Genomic DNA, 26,126 nt, shown 5'->3' with positions numbered 1-26,126 from the left:
GATAGGGACGACGAGCGCTTAGACGGTTGGGCCCTGAACGTATGTTCTGCTGGGAGCATGGCCTTGAAAGTGGCCAACTCCACGTGTGCCTTGGCAAGGTTTTCACACACTCTGTGGAATTGTTTCTTTGGCGGCTGAGCATATTCCCGAGGGGGAAGAAAGGGATGGGTTCCTTGCTCTTGGGCAGGAATGCAAGGATGCCATGTGCGAATCCCTTCAGTCTGGTTTGGATACGGCCGACAGTGTTAGCCAATCCATGGTTGCGAGCAACGTTATACGCAGATTTACGTGGTTGCGGAAGGCAGGGTTTACTCCGTATGTGCAGGCCCGTTTCTGAGCATGCCCTTTGATGGCGCACATTTGTTTGGCAGCAAGGTTGACGAGAGCCTTGAGAGGTTGCAGACCTCAAAAGCTGCTGTGAAATCTTTAAGCGCTGTGGTGGTCAACCTCTGCCTTTTTGTCCTAGGGGACAGCAGTGGAGGGGAGGTTATTTTCATTACTGCTCCTCCTTTGGTAGAACGAGAGGCCGCCAGTCAAAGGGGCCAGCGAAAAAGTACTGTGGTGGCCGGGGAAATCGTGTTGCTAAAGCCACTCAGGCAGCTGCCTCTTTGCCTTTAGGCACTGCCGCAGCTGCTTCCAAACAGTCATGAGGCCATGTCCAATGGTTCGCCGGTTAGGGGCAGACTGTCTCAGCATCTCGAAGAGTGGCGGGCCATTACTTCAGATTCGTGGGTTCTGGATACTATAGCCCACGGCTACTGCCTTCCCTTCCTTCAGCAGCCTCACGACAATCCACCAGGGAAATTCTCTTTGAAGTTTCCGGATCCGCTCCTTGCGCAGGAGATCTTGTCCCTTCTGGAGAAAGGCGCTACAGAACTAGTGCCTGTAGCGGAAAGGAACAATGGATGGTATTATCCTTATTTTTTTTATCCCAAATAAAGACTTGGGATTGAGACCCATCATGGACTTGCGTTGGTTGAATAAACTTCTCAGGAAGGACAAGTTCAAGATGGTTACTCTTTCTCAAGTCCTCCAGGCTCTTCAACTTCAGGATTGATTGGTGTCTCTGGACCTCAAAAATGCTTACTTTCATGTGACGATCAACCCCGTGCACAGGAAGTACCTGAGGTTTGCGGCTGGCGACTCTCACTTTCGGTTTCGGGTCCTGCCGTTCGGATTGACCTTCGCCCTGAGGGTCTTCACCAAGCTCATGGTGGTGGTGGCGGCAGCGTACCTCAGGCGAGGGGTGATTTACGTCTATCCCTACCTGGACGACTGGTTGATCCGGGCGCGCTCTCAGGAGCTAGCATTGGATCATCTCAGTGTCACCTGCCGCACCCTCCAGATGCTGGGCTTCTCCCTGAATTTCAAGAAGTTGCATCTGACACCTTCCCAACCGCTCCAGTGATCGGGCTGTGTTAGACACGTCCTTGTTGAAGTTTTCGCCTCCGAAGGTCCGGGCTCATCACATTGTGCAGATGGTGAACAAGTTTAAACATGCCCAGAGTCTCCCGGCTTTCGAATTCTTAAGGTTGCTCGGCCTCATGGCATCCTGCATTTTTCTGGTGCCAGAGGCCAGGCTGCGGATGAGATCCCTGCAGTGGGTCCTCAAGATGCAGTGGTCACAGTACTCCGGCAAGATGTTGGATCCTGTTCAGATTCCACTCTCGGTCTCCCAGGATCTTCTGTGGTGGGCCAACGAACGGAACCTGATGAGGGGAGAACCGTTTTGGCAACCGTGGCCGGAGGTGACTGTAGTGACAGATGCTTCCCTCACAGGATGGGGCGCCCATGCCAACGATTTGACAGTCAGCGGTCGTTGGTCTCAGTCGGAGCCCAAACTCCACATCAATCTGTTAGAGCTGAGGGCCATCAGGCTAGCCCTGAAGGCTTTTCTGCCTTCTGTACGGGGGAAGAGTGTCCTGATCATGACGGACAACACCGTGGCCATGCATTACTTGAACAAAAAAGGGGGGGTAGGTCACTCCCGTTGTGGAGAGAGGCAATGCAGCTCTGGTTCTCTGCCATCCAGCAGGAAATTTCGATCTCAGCAGTTCATCTGGCCGGAGACGAAAATCCAGCGGCGGATGCTCTGAGCAGGCAGAACATGATCTCTCACGAGTGGGAGTTGGCTCAGGAAGTCCTTCAGGAGATCTTCGCCCTTTGGGGAACCCCGCAAGTGGATCTCTTCGCCACCAGTGTCAACTGGAAGTGAGAGATTCTGCTCAAGGGAATTTCTTCCAAGAGGAGCCTTGGGAGACGCCTTCGTGGTGTATTGGTCATTCCCACTGTTGTACGAGTTTCCTCCAGTCACCTTCATTCCTCAAGTGTTGCGGAGTTTACAGAGGTTCGGTTCCCACATGATCCTCATTGCTCCAGATTGGACCAGAAGAAATGTCCATCTGCCCTCCACGCCTTCTTCCCTACCGAGAGGATCTGCTCTCTGGCGCGCGCGTGGGGGGGGGGGGGCGGTTCTCCATCCTGAGGTCAAGACTCTCAACCTTCACGCTTGGTATCTGAAAGGTTCAGGTATAAGGATTGGGACCCCCCGGATGACGTGATGGAGGTGGTGCTTTCGGCCAGGCGGCCTGCAACAAAATCCCTGTACCGTTGGCGTAAATTCTGAGACTGGTGCAGAGATCACAATGTTGATCCTTTTCAGTGCTCCATTCCTATGGTTTTGTCTTTCTTACTTTCTTTGGCCCACAGGGGCCTTCAAGTGGGTACCATTAAAGGTTACCTGGCGGCGCTGTCTATCTTTAAGCACTCGTCTGAAGAATGTTCTCACTTTTAGATTCCTTTGATTTCTCAGTTTCTGAAAGGACTGACAAATGTATTCCCGCCATCCCCTTTCCAGGTGCCGGTTTGGGATTTGAATTTGGTTTTGAAATTTCTCATGGGTGCTCCGTTTGAACCTTTGCACTCTTGTCCTTTGAGATTACTGTCCTTCAAGACTGTGTTCTTGGTTGCGGTTACTTCCACTCGCAGAGTGAGTGAATTGCAGGCGCTTTCATCTAAGCCACCCTTTACTGTGTTTTACAAGGACAGGGTTGTACTGCGAGTACCTCCCTCTTTTCTACCTAAGGTAGTTTCTGAATATATTTGAGTCAAAAGGTGGTTCTTCCATCTTTCTACCCTCCTCCTCATCCTGGTAAGGAAGAGGAGCGACTCCATCGGTTGGATCCTAGGAGAGCTCTGAGCTTTTACATTTCTAGGATGTCCAGGGTCAAAGTGGACGATCAACTCTTTGTGGGATATACTGGACACCGATTGGGCCAGGCTGTTACCAAGCAGACCTTGTCCAGGTGGATTATCCTCACCATTACAGAGTGTTACCGATTGGCGGGTAAGGACCCTCCGGAAGGGTTGCACGCTCATTCCACTAGGGCCGTGGCTACTTCCACCGCCCTCCAGTGGGGTGTTCCTATTAGGAATATTTGTGATGCCGCTACATGGGCTTCAATACATACCTTTGTTAAACATTATTTCCTGGATACAATCCATGGTCAGGATATGGCCTTTGGGAAGGCGGTTCTTTATTCTGCAATCTAATTGGGTACTCTAAATGTTTTCCCTCCTCCATTTACTGATACTGCTTTAGGAGTCTGTCAAAGATGTGGAATACGTTGGAGGACACAATCAATTCGAAGAACAAGTTACTTACCAAACTGGTAACGTTCTTTCGACTGGATGTTCCTCCAACGTATTCCACATCGCCCTCCCAGCCTGCCCCTCTGGAGAATTTCCTATGCGATTGCAGCTTCCGTTTCCACAAGGCTAAGTGCAGTCAAGCAGGCATGAGACGGGTGCCACACGTTCTGAGGGAAAACCATAAACTGAGGCTATGGGTGCCATGCGTCCTATTTATAACATCCGGTGACGTCGCCCTCGACGGAGGCCGTCGAGGGACATCTACCTGACGTCATCGACGCAGATGCCCTCTGCTGAAAAATTTCCAAAGTGCACAGCTGTGGACATTACATATCAAAGATGTGGAATACGTTGGAGGAACATCCAATCGAAAGAACGTTACCAGTTTGGTAAGTAACTTGTTCTACTGCTGGCCGTATAGCATTAAAATCCACTAATGTAACTTGTACCTTGTCAAGGTTTACGTTTACCCTGTGGGACTGTGTAGTTATGGCGGCTGACCACATCCCAGGAGGAGAGGAAAGAGACGGCTTCCTGGCACTCAAGGATGGTAAGGAGTCAATGGGGAAATGTTTCCAGTCAGGTGTGGATACTGAAGACCGCATCAGCAGATCCATGGCAACTAGCACAGTGTTACTCATATTTGCGTGGTTGAGGAAGTCTGTGTTTCACTAGAGATGCAAGCTACAGTAGTCACTCAACATGCGCTTTGATGGTTTGAGGCTGTTTGGCAGCAAGCCAAATGAGAGTTTGGAAAAGCTGCAGACTTCAAAGGCAGCGGCTGAATCCCTTAGTGCCGCCATTAGACAGCCTCAACACCCCTACTCTAGCTCATCTTCCTGGAGGGATAAGTCCTTTCGATTCTACTCTTCAATTGGAAGAGAAAGAGGAAGAAGACAGGCTGGTCAAAGAGGTCAGAGAAGATTCACTCATGGTGGACGAGGGAGAGATGCTAAGCCAACCCAAGCAGCAGCAGTTTTACCATCAGCCAGTTTTACCATCAGCTGCCGCTTCAGCCACCTCATAGCCACTCTGAGGCCTTAACTCACAAGACCCCCGTGGGAGGCAGACTTACTCATCTGAACGAATGGCAAGGTATTACTTCATATGTTTGGGCACTGGAAACTGTAGTCCACGGTTACTGCCTTCCTTTCCAAAAAAGGCCTCAGGATCATCCACCGGGGAACAACTCTTTCAAAATTCCAGATCACCTCCTTGTGCAGGAAATTCTGACCCTGCTAGAGAAAGGTGCAATAGAACATGTACCTGTAATGGAAACGAACAAGGGTTGGATGGAGGATTGAGACCCATCTTGGATTTAAGGAACTGGAACAAGTTCCTCAGGAAGGACAAATTCAAGATGGTTACACTTTCCCAAATCCTTCAGGCTCTCCAACTCCAAGACTGGATGGTATCATTGGACCTTCAGGATGCTTAATTTTGTGTGCCGAGGTTCGCAGGTTGCCGGTTCTCATTATCAGTTTCGATTTCTGCCATTCGAGTTGACCTCCGCCCAAGGGTTTTCACCAAGTTGATGGCGGTGGTGGCAGCGAGTCTCAGGAGAGGGGGGATTTACGTCTACCTCTACCTAGACGATTGGCCAGGGGGGGTTCTAGACCCACAAAAGGTCCGCCACCCCCAGTTAAATCTCAGACCTCCCGTTGGCGGTCCGAGCAAAAACCCCACAGGCAGGTTGATGAATGGCCACACACTCCGCGACATGATGGCTGATCCTTCTACACCTCCTCCCCTTCCTCAGAACTTGTCGGCGACTCCGGAGCTGGTTCCGGAACAACAGACTCTGGGATTTGTCTCCCTGAATATTAGGGGTCTGAATTCACCTGCCAAACGCAAGTCCATCCTATAGAAACTTCAGAATGACAATGCAGCAGTAGCTATGCTACAGGAGACCCACCTGCTGCTGGGGGACCACGGCCGCCTACGCTCCCGAAACTTTCCGAAACAACTTTTTGCATCTGGGAACTCAAAGAGGGGTGGCACGGCAATTCTATTCGGGAAGGGGCTGAACCCTCAAATTCTGGACTCTATAAGCTGCCCGGAGGGGCGGTTCTTGGCAGTGAAATGTTTGCTGCTGGGACAATTGTACTCCATAATCTCAGTATATGCGCCAAACTCAGGACAGGCGCTTTTCTATGAATCGCTTAGTACGACTCTCACCCTTCCTGGAGGGCCATATAGTGATTGGTGGTGTTTTCAATGGAGTCCCGGACCCCGTGAAAGACAAGTCACACCCGCCCTCTGCTGGGGACCTCGCAACCGCCCTGGCTCTCCTGCAATTATTCAGAACTCTAGGGGTGGTGGACTCATGGAGGGTACTCCACCCGTCCGAAAAAAGATTTTTCCTTCTATTCTTATGTCCACAGAACGTTCTCCAGGATAGATCTTCTCCTAGTATCTCCGCAGATCTTCACGTTCACCAACGATGTGACAATTGGCTCCAGAATCTTGTCTGACCACGCCCCGGTGACCCTGGAAATCTGAGTGCAGGGACCACCTAATCCCCAACAGCGCAGATGGACGCTATATGACCAGATTCTTAACGAGATGCCACTCAGGAACGCGATTGGGACCACGATCAACAACTTCTTTAAGGAGAACCCTAGCGAGGACACCTCTTCCGCCAACAACTGGGACGCAATGAAGGCAGTGGTGCAGGGGGGAACTGATTGCGCAGGGAGTGGCCTATCATAGGCATAAACGACAAACTCGCCAGAGCTTGGAGGAAGAACTCAAAAAAGCAGAAAGGACTCATAAGGAGAAGGGCTGGACCACTAAGACTCAGCGAGCTATCCGGATAGCGCAAAAAAAGATGGAGGCCCACTACGCTGAACACACTGCCCACTAAATGGCAAAAGCCAAACAGTTCTACTAAGCTAAGAACAATTGTGTTTGTTTGTTTATTATTTGGTAATGCGCGCCAAACCCAAAGCTAGCAGAGCGCAACAGTTTTCATGACAACTTAAGCTTGTTTACAGTATTTGGCAAGAATATATACAACATAGCAGAAAAAGAGCAAATATATGTGCGACTATATACAAACATATGCCTAAAAAAAACACAAGCGGCGGGAGGAAGCAAGTATATACAAGAATATATACAGACAAGTGCCTTGGAGCAGGGCATGTCTTGGGGTGTCCAGGCAACAAATCGGTAATGGCTGGGTGGGAGTAAGCTAGTCCTTGGCGCACAGCCAGTTGGTTATCTTGTGCCTGAATTTCGGGTACGATTGTTCAGTTCTAAGTTCAAGGGGTAAGTTGTTCCAGCAGTGAGCAGCTTGGACGGGAAAGCTAGTTCCTCCCGCAGTGGATTGTTTAAACCTTGGAGTCTCTAGTTTAAAGGTGTTGGCGGATCTTGTGGGCCGCGTGGGAATTTTCCTATTGATCTTTTCCATTAGATACGGGGGGTTAAGTTGTTCAGGCATTTAGATGTGAGGTAAACTGTTTTGAGTAGAATTCTGTCCGTTATTTTTAGCCAGTTAGCCTCTTTCCTGCAGTTAGTGATGTCCTCTCCAAAGGGGATATTTAGTGCTGCTCTCACGACACTGTTCTGTAGTCTTTGAAGTTTGTCTGTGATGTATTTATTGCTTCAATAAAGCAAACAAGTTACTGGTGGCCAAACTTGCCAAGGCGAAGAGGAATAACGCGATTGTGGGCCTGGGGGATCAACACGGCAAAATCCAATATGCTGACCAAGACAAACTACGGCTCGCGACGGCCCACCTGACCCAGGTGATGACCGCCCCGGTACGGGACATGAAACAACAGAGGGAATACCTACGGAAAGCAGCGCTTCCCCGACTAAAAAGAGCAGCGCATGACGCTCTGAAGGCGCCGATCACCGACGAGGAAGTGGACGAGGCGATAAAAGCCCTTAAATCCTGGGCCCCGAGCCCGGATGGATATACGACTAGGTTCTATAAGATCTTCAAACCTCAATTATTAGCGCCTCTGGTACAGCTGTTTAATTCATTTAAGACCACGGGCACTATAACCCCGTCCATGCAGGAATCAATTACTGTGTTGCAGCCTATACCTGGAAGTGATCCGAAGAACCCGGCATCATATAGACCTATCGCCCTGCTCAATATAGATGCTAATATATACTCTAAAATTCTAGCAACTCGACTGTCCCAGTTTCTGCCGGAGATAATCGGCGCTGATCAGAGTGGCTTCTTCAAACACCGCTCCATGGCCGACAATATCCGTAGGGCCTTGGACCTGGTGGAACTTTCTTCCCGAGACTTGGTGCTTCTGGCCCTGGACGCGCAATCAAGGCATTCGACAAAGTAGACCGGACCTTTATGAGGCTCACCCTCGAGGCCTTTGGATTTGGCCCGTAATTCTGCAAAATGGCAATGGCTAACTATAATGCGTCCAAAACCCTTCTCAGAGTCAATGGCACCCTTTCCTCCCCTATCAGCCTAACCTGCGGAACCAGACAAGGATGTCCACTGTCGCCGCTCCTCTTCGCACTAATTATGGAACCGTTCGGCCAACGGATCAGGCTGAACCCTGCAATCAAAGGCTTCCAATCGGGCACAGCGCACCATAAACTGGCCCTTTATGCAGACAATGTCCTTCTGACCATCACGGAGCCCCATTCCTCCCTCCCTCAGGCTCTGGCTGAGATAGCGAGCTATGGAAAGGTCACGGGTTTTGCCATCAATTTCCAGAAGTCAGCTGCCATGGGGGTGGGCCTGTCTCTGGAGGACCGAGGGGCCCTGATCCTGCTGTGCCCAGTACAGTGGACGAACAAGGGAATCAGCTACTTGGGAGTCCAGATCCCAGCTAACCCAAGCGAGGTCTATCGGGCTAACTTCCCTCCACTATTCACGGACCAAGAGGCAGACTTAAAGCATTGGGCGGCACAGGAGATCTTGCTAATGGGCCGCATCACAGCTTGTAAAATGAACTTGCTACCGAGATTCCTTTACACTTGTTCCTCACTTCCGGTACCAGCCCTCCAAAACTTACAGAAGAAAATGCTGCAGTTCATCTGGAGGGGGAAAAAAGCCAGAATCCCTAAGTCCACGATGCTGGGCAGCGCAAAGCTCGGTGGCCTCGGGGTCCCAGACCTACAGAAATACCAGATGGCGGCTCAGTTGGCCTGTATTCGATCGTGGCAGATACTCACTAACCGCCCCAGATGGGTGGCGCTTGAACAGGCGCAGCTTCCTCTCCCACTACGCTTTCTCCCACATATCCCCCCTCGGAACGGCGACGGTGGCGGGAACTCCTGGCGACCACCAAACATACCATCTCGATCTGGGACAAAGCGTTGAAACAAAAGAGGATCCCGGCGGGGCTCAGCCCCCTCACCCCGGTGTTTATGAACCCGACCTTTTCACCTGGACTGTCTACCCGGAACTTTGGGCCCTGGATTGCGGGAGGCCTGGAGACCCTAGGGCAACTCTTCGAAGGGGCCAACCCTGTACCTTTTAGCGCTGTAAAGAACTCTTTAAGATTCAAGAACAGGACAGTTTCACGTACATCCAGCTGCGCCACTGTTGCACTCATCCACAGACCCGCCAGGCAGCTACCCGCCCCCCCCCCCCCCAGCCATTGAACTGACTCTTACTGAGCTCCCGCCCCGAGGGAGAATCTCGACTCTATACAAACGCCTCCAAACGGATTTTCTAATTTCCAAGACCCGGTATATGGCCCAATGGGAAGCGGACTTGGGCCATCCTATTGAGGACTAACATTGGGTTGATATCTGGTCCCGGGCCCACACCTCCTCATCTTGCATCACGAATAGAGAGTGTGCTTACAAGATCCTCCTGCGTTGGTACTACCCTCCCCTAAGACTCCATCACATGAATCCCACACTCGACCCACAATGCTGGAGACAATGCGGCCAAATAGGCTCCTTCTTCCATATGTGGTGGTCCTGCCCCAAGACTCAAGCCTTTTGGAAACAATGCCTAGCGACGATTGCAGACGTCACTCGGGTGCGGCTGCTCTTAGACCCCGAACCCATTATCCTTGGAGCGCCGATTCCTGGAATATACCCAAGGTCTGGACCTAAAGCCAAGCTGTTATCCCAATGCTTACTGGCAAAAACGTGATAGCCCGCACCTGGAAACGGCGGAAGATCCCCTCATGCCCTTTTGGTGGGTGAAAATCTGGGACGCCTTGATCGCTGAGAAGGTGACAGCTGCCGGGGCAGGCCTGCTACACTGCTTTCATATTTGGGGGTCCAGTCTTAGACTTTGACCAAAACTTCCCGGCCCTGACATTCAAGCCCCATTTAGCCAGGAGAACTGTACAAGATGGGGATCCCCAGCGGGGACGGGAGGAAGGAACTTAGGAACTGGGGGAGGAGCGGGAGGGGAGTCAGTGTTTTGTTTCATGCCTCATGTCGCAAATGCTTAAGCTATGTATTGTTTGAACCTGCCTGTTTAAAATAAACATATTAAAAAAAAGAAAATATCACTTTACCAACTTTCTAGCCACCTCCCCATCCAGGAAAGGAGGTGGAAAGATTACATAGACTGGACTCAAAAAGGGCTCTCAATTTATACATATCTAGAATGGCTGCATTTCACCAAAATTACCAATTATTAATTGGCTATACTGGCCCCAAATTGGGTCTAGCTGTTACAAAACAAACCATATCCATATGGATCACCTTGGCTATTGGTGAATGTTACAGATTAGCGGGCAAGGACCCGCCGGAAGGCCTAATGGCACATTCCACAAGGGGCATGGCAACCTCTGCTACTCTTCAAAGAGGTGTCCCAATCAAAGACATTTGTTCAGCGGCCACTTGGTCGTCTGTTCACACTTTTATGAGACATTACTGCCTGGATTCATCTTCCAATCTGGGAGGACAGTTTGCATTAGTGGTCTTTCATTCGGTCAATGATTGGAACAAAATTTAATTTGTACTCCCACCACCAAATAATTACTGCTTTGACACAATCCATTCGAAGAACAAGTTACTTATCCCTTGTCAAGTTCTTTCCATTGGATGATCCTCCCATGTGTTCCCCATCGTCCCTCCTAGCCTACCCCACCGTACAATTTACGTGTTCTTACACTTTACGCTTTCTTGGAGCCTACGATCTATCGTACGCTTGGTAATTCCTCTTCGGGGGTGGGAACAGAATTAAAGCTAACCGGCGCTGAATGCGCTACTTATACTGATGATAACATCGACAGCCGACCGGAGGCCCTCGAGAGACATTGACTCGACGAGACGGCACACAGCACCCCCTGTTGAAAAGAATTTCCAAAGCAATTGAAGCTGGAGAGATAATTATCATAAGATAAGGAATATATGGATGGGAACATCCAATCGAAAGAACGTTATCACGGGTAAGTAACTTGTTCTTCAAAAGATGAGTTAAAGATGAGTTAGCGACACAACAGCAAGCGAATTCAGAGCGAGAGGCTACAGTTTCTGCACTGCAAGGGGAGTATTGAGAATGTGTTGAAAACCTGAGCGCAAGTCAACACAAATTAAATGAGCAGGTTGTTCACAATAGTCTGTTTAGAGGTCATTCTCACATTTCAAGCATAGATTAAACGACTGAAAGCTGAAGAAAGCCAATTAGTCATTAGGGATGTTAACTGTCAGGGTGAATTCAATCAGATGCACCAAGATCTGAACACTTTGAAACAGCAGAGAGCAGTTGAGAGAAGGAAAGAACAAATTGTGTCAAGAGAATCGAACCCTGTTTCAGGAAGTGTCAGTTTAGGATGGACGTGGAGAAAAGTGAGTTATGTTCTCAGGAACTGACTGACATGAGACTAGAAAATGAAAAATTAATAGAACATGTGAGGGATGCAGAGGTTGACATAGAGCAGGCAACACAGGCCAAAATTGCACAAGGGGAGGAGATTAATCTCCTGAAAAAGAAGCAGTCTGAATATGTGCAGACAATGCAAGCCTCACAGAAGGAAAATGAGTCCCATTGTGAGGAGAGCAAAGGGACTCGGAGACCAATTAATGGCACAAAATAAAGTGCTAGTGTTTAGCTAGCTAGCAGTGGTGTCAGAATTGAAAACTCAGGACTCTCTATATCACCAAGAGATAGGGACTGAGAAACAGGCTTTGAGGGACCCCAACCTGGTAGGGTATGGAAAAGCACCCTCCGATCACAGAGTGATGACCGCTCTACCAGGGACCTCAAGCCAACTCACCACCACATACATACAGGGTGAAGCTGACTTCATACTTGCCAGTTTTCAAGAACAGGGAAACATGATGCACCTGGACTCAACCAGGTCTAGTCCATCTGAGCCAGTCCTTATCATATATTGATGAATATTCATCTCTTACCAGTAGAAGGGAAGGTGGCCGGGCCAAAGGGCTCTGGGAGTTTAAAAATACCCTGGCTTGTACCTCTGACCAGGAGGGCTCCTGTGATGAAAATATCAGGGAGTTGGACTGGCAGTAAATAAGGTTACAAACGGACCACCTGGTCCGCTTTACAGACAGAGAAGAACCAGGGTCTAGGCTGCAATAGAGTATTTTAAAAACCTCCTCACATTCAGGGAGGTGGGGGAAATTCCCCACCATACCCGGAAAGAGGGATGAGTACTTCCCTGTGCGAAAAGGGGAGTACAAGAGAAATTACCCTGAGAGCCCACAGACCAGACCCTGTCATCCTGGGAGGGGTTCCCAGTCTCATAGAGGTAGGGAGTGCCTAGAGGACAGGGAATGGACCATCAATAGCAGCAGCTCTGAGTCAGAGGGTGAGTGTACTCTGGTGCAACGGAAAAGAAAGTCTGGCAAACAGAAGAGAGGTCTTGTGAAAGACCCAATTCGGCAGATAAAGGCCATAAAGAGCTTTATGACTCCCTACCATAAGAATGCCAAATACTCAGTATGGGAGCATCTATAGCTTTATGACCAAATGATGACTTCATTTGGTATTAAGAATGATTTGTCGAATGGACATTCTCCCAGAATACTCCAGCTTCTCTGCCAGGTTGGAGGACCAAGATCACCAGAAATGGTCCACCTACAAGGCGGCCATCTTAAAACACTTCTCCATTCACAGGAACCCCCAGGAGGCCCGCAAGGCGATCTACAGCCTACAGTGTGCGGAAGACCATGCGCCTAGAGAGTTTGTGCAAGAGCTGAAGCAAGCATTTGCACAGACCTCTAGGAGGGTGAACACCAATAGCCGGGAGTTAATCAACACTTAATTCCATGCGCTCCCGAAATACATTATGACCCAACTAGTAAGGGACTTCCATGAGCGTAGGTCCCTCTATTGAGTGATAGAACAGGCCACCTGGATTTATGAGGTCCAAAAGCCCTCTGAAAGCAAAAACAACCCTAAAACCCCAAACCATCAAACACACCCGCTGCTGCAAAGGTAGCAGAGGTGAAAAATGCGCCCATGTTGGACTTGGATACGGGGGGGGCCTAAAAATACTCCTCCCTCTAACACCAACAAGCAGAATGAGAGGCAGAGGAGCCTTTCAGATCCAACCCAAGCGGGTGGCAGTCAGGCAGCGTATCGGACGTACACTCCATCTGACAATGACACCTATATCAGCCCAAGATACAATGGTAACGGACTCCTTCCTGCGGTATGTATGGATTCCCCCGGCACAAGGGGTAGGGCAATCGGGTAAGTACTGCCCTAGGAAACCTCACTCAAAAAGTCCCTCAGAACTTCCTTCAGGAGGGAAGAAATACTCCACCCCCAACCTTAGTTTATTTCCCAGATACCCTTCAAACCCTAATTTCCAGAACAATCCCCCTCTCTCTCCCTGCTTTCAGGGCAATAGATTCCCAAATCAGGGAGAAGGGAGACCAAGGATGGAAGGTTACCCGAGCTACTCTGGGAGAAGTGACAACTGCTCTTTCCGGGAGCAGCAAAGGTTTGAATCAAGACCTCCCTACCAACCAGAAAGGATTTCTCAACTGGAGCGACAAGTCCAACACTTAACCCAAGACCTGGGTTGCATGTTGAGGGCTCAGCAGAGCCCTGAACTGGAAATTGCTCCCCAGAATAACTCGACATCCGGGTCTGGTTCCCCGGAACAATGACAGGAAGAAACCTCTGACAACCAGCTGGCTCCAGAGGTGGGGGCCCGTGTGGAAGGGAGATGGTAAAGCCCTAGAGGAAGCTTCCTTTCCCACCAGAACAAACCCCCTGGAAACCTCTGAACCTGAACCCCGAAAAGCTGGAGCCTAGGGAACAGATGGCAAGTAGGAGAAATCGAAAGCAAAAGATAACCCACTTTGTGATTTATTTATTTATTCAAATTTGTAGAGCGCGCATCAGCCCGTGGACATTGTGGCGCTTGTTACAGACAGATTTCTTAGTTACAGAGAGATGCAGCAAGACATAATAAAGTACACGCATGGGAGGATAGTGTGGCATCGTGGTGCTTGTCATAGAACAAAATTCATAGGTGCAGAAGAAAGCAGGGAAAAACCAGTGTGAGTTGAAAGCCTAGTGAGCGCAGGCAATCAAGGGTTTAGACGAAGAGAGAGGTTTTGAGTTTTTTTCAAAAAGCCAAAAGTGAGTTTTCTGATCTGATGTCAGAGGGTAGTGCATTCCATAATCTCGTAGCGATGTATGGGAAGCCTAGCCCACCAGCTTTGGATCTGTTGATACGTGGGGTGTGGAGTTGGTTGGAGTATTGAGTTCTGATAGGGCTAGTGGATGTGACTATCTTCATAGTCTCTGATAGATAGGAAGGCGCTGAGAAGGTGAAACATTTGTAAGCAAGGGTGAGGATTTTGAACAAGGGTGAGGATTTTGGAAGTCCGCATCATCCCTTTCGAAGAAGAAGAAACCCTGGAGGAAACAGAGATGAAAATCTTCTCTTTCACGGATGCATAGATCCCTCCCACAGTAAAATGGGTTCCAAAAGACCCTGATTTAGACTGGGTAAGTATGAAGACTGACCCTGAGCAACACAATTCGTAAACCTCAACAATTTCACCCAGATGACACTGAAAGCACTGAGGTATCCTCCCAAACATGGGGGCAGCAAAGAATCAGGGCGAAAATGGACTTCCCAATCCCAACTGTTTCTGGGTGAAAAATCTTTTTTTTACAGATTCCCGGACTCCGACACAGAAAACTATTCAAGATCACACAGTGTCTGAGTTCAATATAAAAGAATTAACCGCCAAGCTGGCACAAAATGCACATTTCCTTTGCCCCGTTGAGGAGAAGGAAGGAAGATTTGATGCTTCCGTCAAGGTACAGGGTCAGTGTGCATTATGCGCGCTGGTGGATACTGAATCCGAAGCCACCCTCCTGTCCAAAAAAGCCTTCGACCAACTCAATTCAGGAATGGGGGAGAGTCACCAAATTCCCTTCACACCTCTTCCCGGACAACTCCAAAACATCGATGGGGAATGATATTTTCTTTGAAGGGACTGCATATCTGGAGATAAAAATTGGGCGACATATGATGAAACACCCGGTGATAATCGTCACTCCAGAGGTCACACCTTGTCTACTGGGGAATTACCTCCTTTGGAGGTTATCACCCCTGATTGACTGTGTGAACAAGGTCCTCTGGACTCAGACTAACCGGCCGTTCAAATAAAACAAAGTCCAAATTACATGAGCTTGAATGGCACATGCCACATGATTGAACAATGGTCCGACAAAATAGAATTACATTTTAGGAACAATCAAGTCCCAGAAATCACTGTAATCTCTGTAGGAGAACAGACTGGTGATGGGAACCCTTCTCCATTCTTGAAAATCAACCTCCCTCCCAGTTTTAAGTGACATTCCACACTGGAAGGACATTCTCTGAAATGTTATACCAATCCACAATCAGAAGTAAACCCAAATCCCATGACAAAATATGATGAAAAACCAGCTCAAAGATTGACCGACATCCACAAAAAGAGTGAACAGCTGCTTTTTCCCATTCAGGTAAAAGAGGGGGAGGAGCCTGTTCTCGCTACAGTATGACTTAATAACGGAAGAAGCTTCATCAACAAAGCATTATTCAGGAAACTCCCAAAAGATCAGACCATTCCCACGTTTAAATTGATTGATAAGTGGGGATATGGGCCTGGAAACTCCAAATTCCAACCATCTCCTGCCTAGCGTGCATACTAAAAATTACCATTGGTGACAAAAGTATAGACCATAATTGTTTTGTGAGAATGTCCCCTCCGCCTTTTACTTAGGCAGTGACCTTCTTAATCGATTCGCAATTCATTTAGACCTAATTAATCACAAGGCCTGGTCCCGACTGGGGGGGTAACCCATGGGCTTTGACAACACTGAGAAAGCATTTGTCTGCTCAATTGCTGCCGTATGCGGTTCAGGTTCAAGTGAGAGAAGTGGTCACCATCCCAGGGCAGGTGTGACAATTTACAATTCCCCTAAGAATTAAGCAGAGACAGAACCTCAAAAACAGCAAGGTTTGTATTTACAGCCGACACCCCTAGTTGACCTAGAACATGACACCATTCGAATATGGTGGATAACAGCAACCCTTTTTATCACTTTGAGCGCAGACACCTTTATTGGAATGGTGGTTGATGCACAACATTATTCTATTGAGTTAGGTAATGAGATCATTGGACCAATTCCTAATGACTGCTAACATTTTAACGACGATATCCCTCCGGAAAAGATTTTCACCAGGCAAGGGAGGAATTTCTTTTTCTACTCTTCATGCCCATATGGCGGGGGAAGAGGTGACCTGTTACATCAGGAAGGATGAGGTGGTATTCCGAGTCAACAGTGACTACCTCCCATCCTTGAAACTTCGTGCCCAGGCCAACACCATAACAAGAGATCTTTACACCCAACTGGAGGATACTGCCGAAATTGCCATGCCCAAGGTCTTTCCAGCCTTAAAGCAGATGGTCGAAGAACAAATCAATCTCGCTGATGCCTGTGAGACCGAGGAGCAACGACAGAAGATTAAACAGGTGTTTTTGATTTTCAGGATATCTTTGCAGTGGATTCTTATGGTTATGGATGCACAGAGATACATTCAACCACCATACCCACGGACCGCGAGATGGCTCCAGTATTTGTGAAGCAATACCGCATGTCTATGGAGTCACTCACTGAGATTATTAAAAACATACTATCATGCGGGATAATCTGTCCAATCCACAGTACGTTTAACAACCCGATACTGGGGATACTCAAACTAAATGGCTAATGGAGACTTTGCGCAGACCTTGGGGAGTTAAATAAACGTGTGTCCGCATGTCAAGATGACCCCTTCCATACAAGGCTGTTAGGCAGAATCCTGTGCAGTTCCCTTAGGGAGTACTACAGAAGATTAAGACTACAGGTATATGCAATAAATCCCCTTTGGTATCAGTCTGTACCACAAAGATTTAGTTGGTAGCTGTGGCTAAGCAGTCAGACTTATCTCAAGAGGGAGATGAGCAGTATTCAGGGTTTACACAATAGGACTACAATACTATGGAGCAAGGAAACCCTAACCAAAGCTTTGTATCAAAAGGAATACATGTATTTATTTTATACACTCGGATGTTCACACACAAATCACTATTATTAAAGTAAGTTAAAACAGTCAGGAAAAGTATACACAACTCCCTATTTAAATTGTAGACAAGTTGAGTAAGAGTGAAAAGGTGGTTATAAGAGTTTTAGGTGCACCAACACATTTCTTGAAGAGAAACAATCTAGAGAAGGCAGTTGTAACAGATTTAGCCAGAGTCAAGAGGTTTGTGCCAGAATCAGTGGTACAAGGCACAGTGCCTAGGTTCAAAATGTTCTAGTAGCTGCAGTCAAGTCTTTGTTAAATGATTGAAAAGGCGGTTGCAGGACGTAGAAAGATAATGTTGGACGAAAAGGCGGCCAGCCCAGAAGGTAAGTAAAGGATTTAAAACACCTTTAGCAATACCCAATGAAACGGGAGGCCTGGCGGAACAATGTACCTTGAAAGTGGAAGAGGCTCCTGCGGTGGCGGTAGTTCCTGGCAGTTCCTGCAGTTCGGGAGATCCAGCAGAGGAAGAGAGGCTCTCGTCATGGAGGAAAGTTCGAGTTACTGCACTGCCCAGGGATGAAACCAGCCGCGGTGCTGCCAAAACGGAATAAAAGGTACGCTCCTTTAAATCGCAGTCATGGTGGACGGGTGCCTGGCTATCCGGTCTCCTAGTGCTTGGCGCTGGCGATTCGACCAAGGCAGGTCCTGGAAGGCGATTGGCGAACTGGTTGACCCCACCAGCTCAAGGGAAGAAGACTCTTGCAGGTGAAGATCTTCTCGAGTCGTTGGAGAAAAGTGGTGAGGATCTGCAACAGGGCTTCACCGGTGGGTCAGTTGTTGCAGATGTCTTTGGCTTTTCTCCTCTTCGGCTTCTTAGTTCCAGTGGCGACGTCTTGTCCTCCAGTCCCTGCTTTTATGCAGCAAGACCCCCATTCATACAGCTTAGCTGTCAGTCACACAGTGGGGTGGCTATCCTGGCGGGATAACCTCCCAGCCTATCAGGGCAGAGTGCGACTTGGGTTGCCTAGGTAACCCTGTCCGGGGTGCCTATTCCCCCTCCCACACATCCTGTCTACCCCAGACTCAATGGCGCCGAAAGGAGGGCTTCTGTGCAGAAGCCTGCCAAAAGGACGAACAAAAGATCCCCGACCTGGGTTAGGATTTCAGAGAAAGACACGAGAAAGAAATATTATTAAAGTTCTGGCAATAAAAACCTACCGGAGTAAAGTTAATATTAAAATAAACCGGCAGCATGTTAGAGGCTGTCAGTAAAAGTGGTAGCCTCGAACAATGGGAAAATCCCATATAGAAATATTTGCAGTCGAATATTTACGGTAGTAACCACTGCCACCAGCCAGAAACTTTGGAGAGAGGGACTGTACGGTACCCCCTCAAGAATGAACACTAGGGAAAAACTATTAACCCTTTCCAGTACTTCCATAGTAAGATGTGTTGTACTGGTTTAGTTCATAATTATTGACTAGTAAATTCACTGGGGACTTTACATGCCCTGGGAGACAGTAGGCAGTCCCAGGGTATGGAGTCTATGTTTGGGGGTCGCTACGACACCCCTGTGGTACTGCACCGAGGGTGCTGTGTAACACACATGTTAAAAAGATGATTCCTATGAGGGTGAGAAAAATCCCATAGACCATAAGCACACAGGATAGCCTGAAACACACACTAGCAATCCTGGAGAAAAAAGGGTCTCACTCTAAGCAGGAGAAAAAAATAAACCCTTCAAATCCAGCAAAGCTGCTGGGGGACTCTAGAGGTAAGGGAAATTAGCCTTAGAAGGGAATTCTCCCTAACAAAGGAAAAAGGTGTATACCGCCATTGACCTGACCAACGGTTACTGCACAGTGCCCATGAGTAAGGAAGACCAGTACAAGCTTGCCTTTGCCTTCGGGAGGCAGCAGTACACAAGTTCTTCTTGGAGTTGTGGTTCTCAGATACTTGCTTAATGGTGGTATTATATCAAAAGCACAACAAGGTCAACAAAGTAATCTCGTACGCGAGCAAGACTTTTTCCTCTGTGGAGGAAACATTCAATAATTGTGAAGAGGCACTCCTGGCAACGGTGTTGGCGTTAAATTGCTGCCCTTTCATCCAGGGGGAGCACATCATCGTGGAGACTTTTCACCACCCTTGCAATACCCCCAAAGTGACAGAATCTGAATAGGGAACGTGAGTAATTCCAGATTTACTTCCTGGATTCTGTCCATGCAAGGCTTTCCTGTGGAGGTCAGATATGGCCAAAACAAGAAGAGTCCTCTAGCGCAAGGATTGGCTGACTTGTATGACTGTGCTCAAGAAAACTGTCTCGAGGACGAAAGCCTTGGTGGGCTACAGCCTCATCCTGATTGGCCCCCACTGGCCTTCAAGAGCCTTGTTTTTGGATCTGCTGCAGATGTGCTCCCAGGATCCCGTCCACCTTCTGATCCTCACCAGGGGCTTCCTGACACAGCAGGGCGGGGCAGTGGAACATCTGGGCCAGGCTGGCGCTGGCGGCCTGGTTCCTGACCAGCTAAGGCTTCAGCATGTGCCGTTTTCTGATGACAACTGGGGACATCATTCAACACGCCAGGAGGCCCTCTACTAGGTCCCTGTATAAGAGTAAATGGCCCAGGTTCTGCCATTTGGCTCATGACAAGGGTCTGGATCCTGTCAGCTGTCCTCTGGATGACGTACTGGCTTTTTCAGCACACCTGGCTAGTTCGGGAGTTTAGGTGGATACTTGACGCACTTATCTGGCGGCCATCGGGGCATACAAGTATTTCGCTGAGCATGTGTTTTCAGCAGCCAACCCTCTGTGTATAGCCCACCTCAAGAGGTTTTCTATGCCTTTTCATCCAGGGCATTGGCTGCATCCGGTCTGGGACCTCAAAGTGGTTCTCGCAGCTTTGCAGCGCAGACATTTCGAGCCCATGGCCTCAGTGGACATCCGGCTGGTTACACTAAAAACGGTTCTACTGGTGGCGCTCACCTCTGCGTGCTTTGCGAGTGAGCTGCAGGCATTGTCTTCATTCCAGCCCTTCACCACATTTCACAACGACATGGTCATCTTGCTTACTCACCCAAACTTCTTTCCGAAGGTGGTCTCTCCGTTTTATCAGAATCAAGAGATATGCCTGCCGGTGTTCTTCCCAAGACCGCAGTCGGTGGCAGAGAGGGCAAGACATTAATTGGACCTCAAGAGTGTCCTCAGGTTTTAACTCTCTTGGGCGAAATCCTTCAGAAAGTCACAGGCATGTTTTGTCACTTTTGGGGGCTCCTCCCCCCTGCTCTCGGGCTTCCAAAACCTCCATTGCCTGTTGGATGGTTCAGGCCATCTCAGAGGTGTACACTGCCATGGGCAAACCTGTTCCTGATGGGATTCATGCCCATGTGGTCTGGCCTAAGGCCACAGCCGTCGCGTTTCAGAGATATGCTTCTTGGGATGTCTTCAGCAGGGTGGCTACTCGGACCACTAGTCTGCTTTCTTTGAATTCCCTGAATACCAGCTTCAGGTGCAGTGCAGAGTTGGTCAGGCAGTTCCGAAGAACATTTTTGCTTCTTCCTCGATATGAGGCAGGTTGTCACTGCTCCACCCTATGGTCTTGTTCGGTCGAATCACCCACAAGGATGGAGGAAAGGGGACGGGACGCATGAGTAATTAAAGTTACTCACTGTAGTGACTAGAGTACTCATAGTCCAAAGTCCCCTTTCCTCCATACGTTCCACCCGCCTTCCCCTGCTTGTATGCCAAGGGCTAAAATGTGTAGCCAGGTATCTAAATGCCCTATATGTTCTGGGCACTGAGGAAAAGTGCCGGAGGGCGGGGCTGCGCTGCTGCGTCATATACTCAAAATGCCAGAGGTTCCGGTACCCTCCCCACGTTGGGGGACACCCACAAGGATGGAGGAAAGGGGACTATGCACTTTGAGTACTCTAGTCACTACAGTGAATAACTTAATTTCGTGACTACTGATCAACCCTATATGAGCCTGCACATTGTACCTGTGATTTGTAACACTTGTAGCACACACTTTCTTTGATACAATTGTAGACGATTGTCAAAAATGGTTATGGGTAGATTGGTACAGTCCTGGCCAGAGAGACAAACGGTTTATCGTTCACCACAGGGATTGTCAAATTGTGATAAAACAATGTGATAATGGTCATAAAATGTAGGAAAGTACTAAACTGACAGTTATTCAATGCATAGTTATTTCTTTGTGCGATGCTTGAAAAGTAACAGTCTCTTTTTTACAATTTCAGGTATGCCTTGGTTGTTTGGCTTCAATGTTAAGTTTTATCCCCCTGATCCTTCACAGTTGACCGAAGACCTCACCAGGTAGTAAAGATTATTTCACATCCATATATGCGTATTTTATGCTATTGCCTTGGGTTTTTGAAGCCCCGAACATAACTTTAATGTAGTATTGACAATAGCGCTCACAAAAAACTGATTTGTGTCTTGGGACTTGATAATTGGTTAAAATAGCTATTTGTGTGTTTCCAAGATCTATTGTCAGTTACCGCCTTTCATCAATTTGTAGATACCTCATGTCACATAAGAGACACTGGATTTCTTCATTAGTTCTCCTTGTTTCCTTCCCTGTTTACGCACATTTTCAGGTTGATTAGACTGATCAGCGTATTGTTCTCCATCACATCACCAGGTTGGCCATTGAAATCAGATTAGGTAGCCAGACCGTTTTTTTCTTAATCTTCTGTTTATTAGGTACTAACAAATCAAACACATTGGCAACCCTTTATATTTCAGCTCCAATTACTTCATTCTTCCCTTCTCAGTGTTATCGTTGAAGGTGGGGCAAGCTGCCTGACAACCGCAACGAGTGTCTCATGGGCTCTAGACACAGGATCATGCTTTATTATGTTTAAAGGAAAAGACCTGTCAGGAGAAGGTTCTCCTCCACAGGTCTCCTGCAGGGAGTTGAGCTGAATTGAGGGTGCCAGCCCTGCCTTGGAAGTGTTTTAATTAAAAAACAAAAAATGTGTAAATGTGTACCCACTTTTAGGCTATTCATTTTTAGACGAAATTAGACCGTGTTCAGGAAACACCAACCTTTAATTATTTTTATCATAGAGATGTAGGTTTTCCTTTTCTGCTGGGAAAGTGTGGCCATTGTGCTTTTGCAGGAATTGATTGCTTATAGTAGAATGCACCTGGTTGGGCAGTGTCAGATACACTATTCAGTATGGGTGCTCAATTTCTAATAGTACAGTGCAAACACTTTCTCTGGAGTGCTGCAATTAATTTTATGACAGAACATGTTTGTTTTTCTTTGGTGCTACCGTAAGTACATTTTTAATGGAGTAGCACTGACCATTCTCAACATGGGTACACAGTGCCAACATTCACCAGAAAAAGTGCAATATCTTTTTTTTAGCAGTACCATAATTTATGAGCAGATCTGCTACAGATTCTGTGGCGCAGTACCTGCATTTCAGGTTACTATTATGTAAAATGCGTATTACAAGCGTTTTATAGCAAGATTGATATACCTGTTTTGGTGGGATAGTACTTATATTTCAGTTAAGAACTGCTTTTTGTGTAGGAGCATAGTACCAGCACCTTTTTAGCAGTCTCAACAGAAAGGCATGTTATAACTACGGTGGGGTCCAGTCTTCCCCGCAACCTCCTTTCCTCGTAGACCTCTTCCAACAATCGCGCAGAGCCATGGGTGGATGTGACCACTTCTATTCCCCTATACATACTGCTCTTCCCGGGCTCTACTAGCCCCTCCTCTTCCTCCCTCCAGGTCTGTGTCCATGTCTTTCCTCTCCCCCTTAAGTTCGTCCCTGGTTTTAAGGAGGACTGGCTTTGTTTACTCCGCAACACTTCCCCCCTGCTTATCCTTGTGGAGTCCGTGTCAATCAGAGCTTCTTCTTTGGTGCCATTCGATCTCATCTCCAAATTGCCCCACTGATTCGTATGGGTATTTATGATAGGTTATTTATAATGCGCTTAATACTCAGAGGTTTCTAAGTGCGGACCCGGGGATCGAACCTGTGGTGCTCCGTGTCGTTTTGCTTCCAAGGCGAGCACGTTGCCCCTGAGCTATCCTCCAGAGACGAATCCTACCCTATCCTCGGTAGTCTCTGTCTGGTGGGTCTTCCTTCCTTCTGTGTTCCCACCAGCTAAGGTTTCCCTTTAATCTCCCTCTGCCACTCTGAGGGTCCTGTGTTGGGAAGGAGACAGCCCTCCCCCTACGCACTTTGAAGTAAGGTGAGATACATTTGAGGCACTGTAATGAACCAGGGGAGTGGAGGGAGTCAGTGAAAGGGGTGCTTTCTCGTCCGGTAGGACCCCAGGCTAACATCATCAATTATAGCATATTCATATGGTGTGGCCCAAGGCGCGGGCGGCATCGCGATTTTGCATAGATGTTAATATTACTAGGTAGAGGTGAAGGCTTGCGCGCTAAGCATGGTAAAGGCAGCATTGCATGCACAAGGCCCAAATCCACGAGGCACCGAAAATCTCCTGTCATGCCCGAGCTCCCATGAGGATAGCTCACACCCTCACCCGCCACATTCTCCATTGTTCTTGAAAGTGCTGCGAAACTGTGTCTATAACCCAAAAGGAATGTTCCCTACAAGGCTGTGATTAGAGGCCGGTGCCTGGGGGGCATGTTATCTCACTTTGGCCAAAGCATGACCCGGCCCATTCCAGCGTGACCACGAGTTATAGACCATATAACGGACTAAACTCTAAGATCCCCGAATTCCATGACACCAGGTGCCCTTTCACCATCAACCCCAAAGTAACAAGTCCTGAAACGTTCGAAGAGGATGGACAGGATGTATCGTTGCAGTGACAATCGTGTGATTTGTATTGAGAGGTGCTATGAGGGATAAATTCTAGTTCAAACGAGGGTGGAGACCTGGGAGTCGGATGCCACGGAGGGAGTGAGTGCAATGTGTGGGTGATGGTTAGAATGACCTGGAACCTCCTGTGTGTCTGTTCTGAAGCCTGCCAAATGTATGCTATGAGTGATAAACAGGCTGTATAGTAGGAGTATAGTTCATTTGTTTTTTGACCTTCGTCAAAACCTCACATTCATGTGGTTCGGTGTAAGACGGTGAATCCTGGCACCTTTTTAGCAGATATGCCCACAACAGAGGACTTGACAGTACACGACTGTGTCACATACGAGGGGGATGAGGATGGCGCTCCCAAAGCGGGATATCCTGCATTCATGGAGGATCTGGTACTTTTTGTTGATGGGTCGTCCACAATTGATAAGGAGTGACGGGCAGAGACGGACTGGGGCAGCAGTGATACGACTTGTGGGAGGGGAGTACAAGACAGTGGTTATGAAGAGGTTGCCTACACAGTATTCTGCACAAGCGGCAGATCTCGTGGCACTCATTGAAGCACGACGAGCGTTGTACGGGCATCATATTACAATATATTCTGACTCAGCAAATGTAACAACGACGGTACGTGGGTCTCTCTCGTTGGAAGAGGAGGGGTTTCAAGAGGACAGATGGGTCTCCAGTGTTACGCTCACCTGACTCCCACGGAGGTGCTGGCCTGGTTCGCGCTGCTGTGACCTCTTCTAAGGTGATGCGCGGGGTTCGGAAGACGGACTGGACCGTGCCCCCAAATCTGACTTGCCTGGCTCGCAGAAGTATCCTTCTGTAGGCGAAAATAGGGGATTAACTGTCTGCGGGGTAATGCAATCGGCCTCCCACTTTCCCCTCTCACCCTCCTCGAAACCCTTCTGTGTTTTCTCGTAGCGTCTCACCTTAGGGTCTGGAAGGACGAGCTCTCCATCCTGCTTCTGATGCAGGGGCGCGTTGGTATCCAGTTATTTCACTGGATTTTTGGATTGGTGAGAACCAAACTTGCTTGGCTTCCGGGTAAGTTTTTTGGAAAAGAGGTTCCCCTTGTGTCCATGCATTAATGTACTAATGCTAGTGTCTTTTTCCCCATAGGGGCCGGGGTACGGAATGCCGGGGAACAGGCACCGACCCGAGATGAGAGGTGAAATCCTTGTAGAAATCAGGTAAGTCTTTAATGAGCTTTTTTTGGTAATGTCTTTTCATTAGCTCATTAACGCTGATGTCTCTTTTTCCCCTTAGGGGCCGGGGTACGGAAATGCCAGGATGCGGCACGGACTCGAAATGAAGAGGGAATGAATCAACAGGTAAGTCTTAACATGGAGATTTAGCTTTCCTTATTCCCTTCTCTCTCTCACCTTTTGTTCTGGTCTTTTTCTCCCTAGGCGTTGGGGCGTGACTGCGAATCCGGATGATCACTGCTGAACATGGAGGCGCTCTGTAAAGGTGAGTGGAATGCGGCGCTGCAGCGATCGACGCGATGAGCTTTTAATTTAAAGTCTTCCTTTTCAGGATTGTCGGCGAGATGTCTCTGGGATGCGGATTTAGCAAGTAAGGACTTTTCCTTCTTCTGTTCTCTTCTTCTCTTCCTTTGCAGGTGATCCAGGATGCTGGCAGGCGTGGCAGAAGTCAGGATGCAGGAGCAGACACGGTGAGCGTCCAGCTGCTAGATGCAGAACAACGCGAAGCACGTGTGGCTGTTTGGGTGGGGTTTAAATAGCCTTGGAAGAAGTTCCAGGTATGTATCCTTCCTCCAATCAGGTATGTATCCTTCCCCGACCACGCCCGGATGGTAAATTAGTCCCACAGGTAAAGTAGTTCCTTTCAGGCCTCAAGGAGGCCGGGATCCTGCAGCATGGTCTGCATCAGGTAAGTGCACCCAAGCACTCCCATAATGAGCCTGGCGCCTATGGCGCCAGGACTGATGTCTTTTATGAGCCTGGCGCCATAAGCGCCAGGACACTGTCCAAAGGCCCCTATATGGGGTTGCTGGGTCCTTACTTGGGGACTGGATGTCCGCTTTCGGGGACGCAGGGCTTGAACCGGCTCCCCGGGAGCGGGCATCATGACACCAGTACAGCATGCTGTGCTATTAGAGGAGCTGATAGAAGCGTTGTCATGATACTTTCTGGTTTCACCATCACCGTCTTGTGGCTAATGCTGGATTTTACTTTTATGGAC

At 48.5% G+C, this 26,126-nt stretch overlaps 1 protein-coding gene across 18 annotated transcripts in view; it reads left to right on the top strand.

The window, feature by feature from the left end:
- Window positions 1-26,126, top strand: part of EPB41L2 (erythrocyte membrane protein band 4.1 like 2) — a 1,866,207-nt gene that overhangs the window by 930,313 nt on the left and 909,768 nt on the right. For all 18 annotated transcript variants that reach the window (XM_069607396.1, XM_069607395.1, XM_069607398.1 and 15 more), the window contains one exon: window positions 21,351-21,426. In XM_069607396.1, the coding sequence (XP_069463497.1) occupies window positions 21,351-21,426 (76 nt within the window). The remainder of the gene's footprint in view (window positions 1-21,350; window positions 21,427-26,126) is intronic.

The sequence above is a fragment of the Ambystoma mexicanum genome, chromosome 4q (assembly GCF_040938575.1).
Source record: "Ambystoma mexicanum isolate Mex_15411 chromosome 4q, UKY_AmexF1_1, whole genome shotgun sequence".
Taxonomy (NCBI): Eukaryota; Metazoa; Chordata; class Amphibia; order Caudata; family Ambystomatidae; genus Ambystoma; species Ambystoma mexicanum.
Note: the sequence above shows the minus strand (reverse complement) of the source record. Positions and strands in the feature narration are given on the sequence as shown.